This window comes from Panulirus ornatus, chromosome 19, assembly GCF_036320965.1.
Source record: "Panulirus ornatus isolate Po-2019 chromosome 19, ASM3632096v1, whole genome shotgun sequence".
NCBI classification, from domain to species: Eukaryota; Metazoa; Arthropoda; class Malacostraca; order Decapoda; family Palinuridae; genus Panulirus; species Panulirus ornatus.
Window position 1 is genome coordinate 22,769,916 of NC_092242.1, and position 6,000 is coordinate 22,775,915.

At 37.4% G+C, this 6,000-nt stretch overlaps 1 protein-coding gene across 1 annotated transcript in view; it reads right to left on the reverse strand.

The window, feature by feature from the left end:
* g (adaptor-related protein complex 3, delta 1 subunit-like garnet) overlaps positions 1-5,736 on the reverse strand; it is a 468,686-nt gene extending 462,950 nt beyond the window's left edge. Inside the window, exon 1 of the mRNA XM_071673747.1 lies at positions 5,496-5,736. Coding sequence (XP_071529848.1) covers positions 5,496-5,591 — 96 coding nt within the window. The 5' untranslated portion in view covers positions 5,592-5,736. The remainder of the gene's footprint in view (positions 1-5,495) is intronic.
* Positions 5,737-6,000: the final 264 nt, after the last annotated feature.

A 6,000-nucleotide genomic window follows, 5' to 3' on the forward strand; every position in this document is an offset into this window, starting at 1 on the left:
GAATGATACATCATACATTAATTCTTAAATCACTAACAGCTGTTCAAATCACACAAGAGGTACAATCAACCTTTTTTAATTAAAACATAAAATACTGGTATTCACTTATTCAGACTTCCTATTTTCTGAAGAGCCACTCAAAAGACCAACCAGACTGCTTCCGTCAACTGTCCATACAGATAACCATGTCCACTGTTTATATACACCTGTGTTCAAGCAGTATCCTGGTAATTCCATGATACACATCAAAAACTTTCTCATTCATTAAAGACCTTAAATAAACCTCATGATGCTTTCAACATTTATCCAAATAGCTTGGTCAGTTAAATATTCACATAACAGAGAAAAAATTCACTTCAGATACCTGACAAAACAGCAACTTTCACTCTAATAATGTACAGATATTTCAGCTAAAAGCAATATAAACCACTGTAGTGAGGGTCTAATTATCAAGTGAGTACTACTGAACATGTTTTATCATCATTTTACCCACCCTGAAAAAATGAGTGCTAATCAATTCATGTTACAATCAATGTGGTTTACTGCTATTTTTTTATAACTGCAACATTATAAAAGTCTGTAAAATCAGCAGCCAAACCTGTCAGAAACAGAATAATTTAGGTGAAGTGGGCGCAAGTAAAACTGCCTCCACTTTTGCTAGAAAACCTTCTCATGATTCATCTTAGTCAACTTCTAATGCTGGAGGTTCACAATAATATAGTTACTCTCAGCTCGAGCCAATGACAGAATAGCATAAAATAATTCAAGATCATCTGCCTGGTGATATTATCTACCTAAAAACTGCTCAAAATCCTTACTAGGAAACTCACAAAAAAATGTGATATAACTGACATGCCCATCAGACTGACTGTGGGGACATATTACTACACACTGCAACCTTAACACCAACCAGGCTAAAAGAGTGGCCTTAAATCAAAGCATGAAACATGATGCATATATATCCATCAGAAGGTGTTGCGCAACTTGTGTAAATGTCCATCTGAAGACATTAGGTCAAAGAGAGCAATTACAGTGAGGGTTATGAATACTACATAAGATGCGGAGTTTATGTAGTACTAGAGAGCTTGGGAAGTGAGTCAGTTGTTGTTCGCTGATGATACAGCGCTGGTGACTGATTCATGTGAGAAACTGCAGAAGCTGGTGACTGAAATTGGTAAAGTGTGTGAAAGAAGAAAGTTAAGAGGAAATGTGAATAAGAGCAAGGTTATTAGGTACAGTAGGGTTGAGGGTCAATTCAATTGGGGGGTAAGTTTGAATGGAGAAAAACTGGAGGAAGGAAAGTGTTTTAGATATCTGGGAGTGGATCTGGCAGCGGATGGAACCATGGAAGCGGAAGTGAATCATGGGGTGGGGGAGGGGGCGAAAATCCTGGGAGCCTTGAAGAATGTGTGGAAGTCGAGAACATTATCTCGGAAAGCAAAAATGGGTATGTTTGAAGGAATTGTGGTTCCAACAATGTTGTATGGTTGCGAGGCGTGGGCTATGGATAGAGCTGTGCGCAGGCAGGTGGAGTTGCTGGAAATGAGATGTTTGAGGACAATGTGTGGTGTGAGGTGGTTTGATCGAGTAAGTAATGTAAGGGTAAGAGAGATGTGTGGAAATAAAAAGAGCGTGGTTGAGAGAGCAGAAGAGGGTGTTTTGAAACGGTTTGGGCACATGGAGAGAATGAGTGAGGAAAGATTGACCAAGAGGATATATGTGTCGGAGGTGGAGGGAACAAGGAGAAGAGGGAGACCAAATTGGAGGTGGAAAGATGGAGTGAAAACGATTTTGAGTGATCGGGGCCTGAACATGCAGGAGGGTGAAAGGCAGGCAAGGAATAGAGTGAATCGGATCGATGTGGTATACCGGGGTCGACGTGCTGTCAATGGATTGAATCAGGGCATGTGAAGCGTCTGGGGTAAACCATGGAAAGTTCTGTGGGGCCTGGATGTGGAAAGGGAGCTGTAGTTTTGGACATTATTGCATGACAGCTAGAGACTGAGAGTGAACGAATGTGGCCTTTATTGTCTTTTCCTAGCGCTACCTCACACACATGAGGGGGGAGGGGGGTGTTATTCCATGTGTGGTGAGGTGGCAATGGGAATGAATAAAGGCAGACAGTGTAAATTGTGTGCATGTGTATATATGTACGTGTCTGTGTGTGTATATATATGTGTACATTGAGATGTATGGGTATGTATATTTGCGTGTGTGGACGTGTATGTATATACATGTGTATGGGGGTGGGTTGGGCCATTTCTTTTGTCTGTTTCCTTGCACTACCTCGCAAACGCGGGAGAGAGTGACAAAGCAAAATAAATAAATATAAAATAAGGTTGTACTCTGCTGTCTCTTTGCTGACATTCATCATCAGTACTGAAACATGTCTGCTATGTTTAGATGATATCGAAAATTAAGATAAACCTTGGCTACTGGGGAAATTAGGTAAGGATTTCAAGGGTTGTGCTGACTTGTCATAAGTTTTCACCTAAATTTACATAACCTGATTGTCATAAACCTCACCACTATTACCTTGTTTTATATTCTATACTTAAATCAAATGGTCCAAATTATGCTTTCTGCAATTTTTATTCTGTTCTCTAAACACTATTTTATCCGCAAAACAATATTACTCAATTGCCAATTGCATAACATCATTACTCAGTTGTCAAAGCTAATTTCTAAATGTGACCAAAAGGGTAAATTACAAAGTTCTCTAATGAAAAACTAATACTCCCGTGGTGAGCTGCTGGACTATGTGTAACAGATGCTTGGGGGTGGTTAGATAGCAACTCCACCATCCAATCAATGTGTCATCTATTCACAATTTGGGAAAGTTGGAATGACACAACATTTTGGTGTGTGTGGCATTAAAAAAAACCTTGGCTAATAGATGGGGTCAGGTAAGGTTTCTCATAGGTTCTCCTGATTTCTGAGTGTTTCAACTACTTTTATGTTAATCAATCCATATTTCCCTCTAATATTCACGCCCTCCCCACTATAAAGGGATGAAAAATAACAGTTCAATTCACATCCCGTCTTACTCTAACCCATTCATCACTGCGGGTGAACATGCAACCCCCAATAAATTTTCTCTTCAATGCATTTGCAGAGTACAGACCTTGGTAATTCTAATTTCTTTTTATTCAATGCATCTGAGGAGTGCATATACAGCCAATTATACTTGTAATAGTTTTTCATGCATCATTTCTAGAGACTAAAGTCTATAACTTTTCCATACATAGGTTGGTATATATGGAGATGTCAAACCCTGAGGCTATGAGGTCTATGTCCTCCTTTTACGTAATGATTGTTGGTGTGTCACTCTTACAATAAAAACACTTTGTATTCATATCTGTCTCTAACAAAAACACTTATAAAAATACCAGACATCATAATATATATGCCTGAAAATACTCCTAGAGTACCTCATTTGCCTGACAACAAGGCAGCATAAGTCAAAGGACATACTGCACACGTAAACGATCTCTTATCAGATTGAATTGTATGTTACTTTATTTCTGGTTACATTCTAGGTATTTGTAATAACAAACTTAAGGATATGGTGCTGAGCACTGATAGCACATATGAGTAAGAAACAGCAGAAGCTGATGTCTGAGTTTGGGAGTGTGTGTGAAGGGAGAAAATAAAGAGTATATGTGAATAAAACCAAGGTTATTAGGTTTAGCACTGGAGACAGACAAGTTATTTGGATTGTGAGTTTGAATGGAGAGACTAGTAGGAAGTGGAGTATTTTGGACAGCTGGCAGCAGTTATGGCAGCAAATGGAACTCTGGGAGCTGAAGGGAGCCTTGGGTGAGTGAGGGGGCAAAGATCTTGGGTACAATGAGGAACATGTGGAAAGAGATGACAGTGTATGTGAGGAAAAAGATGGGCATGTTCGATGGTACAGATGCCAGGCATGAGACTTAAACACATAAAGGATAGGGTGAATATGTTGAAAATGAAGTGTTTAAGGACAATCTAAGGAGTAAGGGAGATTGATCAAATAAGAAATGAGAGGTGTGATTTTAAGAGGAGTATGTATGAGAGCTGAAAAGGTTTGGACTAAGAGAAAGGATGAAGAAAGGATGACTTAGGAGGGTATACATGTATACATGTCAGAAGTGGATGGAACAAAAAAAAAAGGGAGACACAAAGGAGGTGGAAGGATGGAGTGAAAAGCTCTTTGAAGGATTAGGGCCAGGATATGCACGAAGGAGTGAAGCATGCAAGGGTTAGAGTGAACTGGAACAATGTTTTACAGGGGCTGACCTGCTTGTTTGACGATTCTTTACTTTTCTTGAGCAGGAAAATTTAGAGTCCAAAAATAAAGTGGCACATGTACAGTTAATAATTACCCCTCTTTTCCACAAATTTTGATAAATATTAAAGTCACCCTACTGTAAATCTTTACAAGTAACACCAATCTGATCATATGTATCAAATCACCTCAAGGAATATATGAAAAGTAAAAAATACTTCTTCAAAGTTCAGTTCAAACAATTTAAATGGATGCTTATGTGAAATTATGACATTAAGTAATAACAGACTGATACACAAAATTGTGCACAGAGCAGTGAAGATTGAGGAAAAAGTAACACCAAACACATTTAGAAATCATAAGAACTTATGAATTCCTCATCTAGGAGGTAAGGTGAATCTTCATCATCAAGTTGTCAAAATATGTTATCAATTGTGTCATTCTTTCCACTACATAGCATTTAAGGATATCAATTTGAAATGGTTCATTGCAAGACAAGCTGAGCATACAGAGCACAAAACTGCATATTCACTTAATATCAAACAAGAACAGTATAAAAGTGACACCAATATAATCACATTTTGTTTTTAATAATATTGAAAGCAAGATGCTAAAGGAAGTTATGTATGGGGGTGTTTCACCTACTACAATCTATATATTAATCAACCCGACATTTTTTCTGATCCTGAAAGCCCTTCTTTAAAATCACATGACTCCTCAAAGCCCTTCTGTATCACTTATACTAAGTGTTACTATAAAAGTGTAAAAATATAATTTTCTTCCATTTCCATCAATTTCTTTTGTGGTGCCCTTGAACTTACCTTAAAGTTACTGATTATTAGAGATATTTGGGAAATACAAACTAACCTTCAATTAAAACGGAAGTATCATAGCTTATCAGATGACAAATCTCTCCAATACTTTGAGGGTAGAAATTTAATGCAATACCATGAAAGACAGGTATCGACAAGGTAAATGATAAACTTATGCTTGATCAAGCAAGTATGGGTAGCCTAAGAACAAAACGTCGAAAAAAAAATCATATAAAGTAAGCAAATTCCCTTAATAATATTGCAAAAAACAATAAAAACCTGAAAACAGCAATGGAGAGAGAACTTTATATGACATTTTGACACAATGATATGGAATATCAATCTTTCATCAACCATCTCATCAGTGAGGGCAATATATGTTTTTTAGATTATACATGAACTATATACGAGCTTACCTCAGTCTCCTTGTTATTACGAATACCTCGGACCAAATCTGTCAAATTTTTATCAAACATACGCTCCAAGTTTCCTTTCACCTTCCTCAGCGCCATATTTGCATGAATTTTTAATGTTTTTCTATTGCTAATAAGATATCATTCACTAGTATTTCTACATAATAGTAAAACTACATGTTTAACAACAAAACATCACGCCTGTCAATTCACCAAACAGATGTTTTCACTGATCGGCACAGGTAGTTGGGTAGGTCATGTGACCCATGACGTTGCAGCTTCCCACAAGCCCCCATTGCCTGAACATGTGACGTTCGCATAGTCACATGTTATAAAAAGTTATGGCCAAGAAATTAGATTTCATATCATCATATCAATGTGTCTCAAAAATAAAAAAAATCAAGCTTCCATTTGGGAAGTATAACAATAAAGTTAACATAAGATAGTTACGTAATAGTTTAAAAACTCTCTGGTTGTGATCGTATATCAAAATCCGGATTCTTGGTTA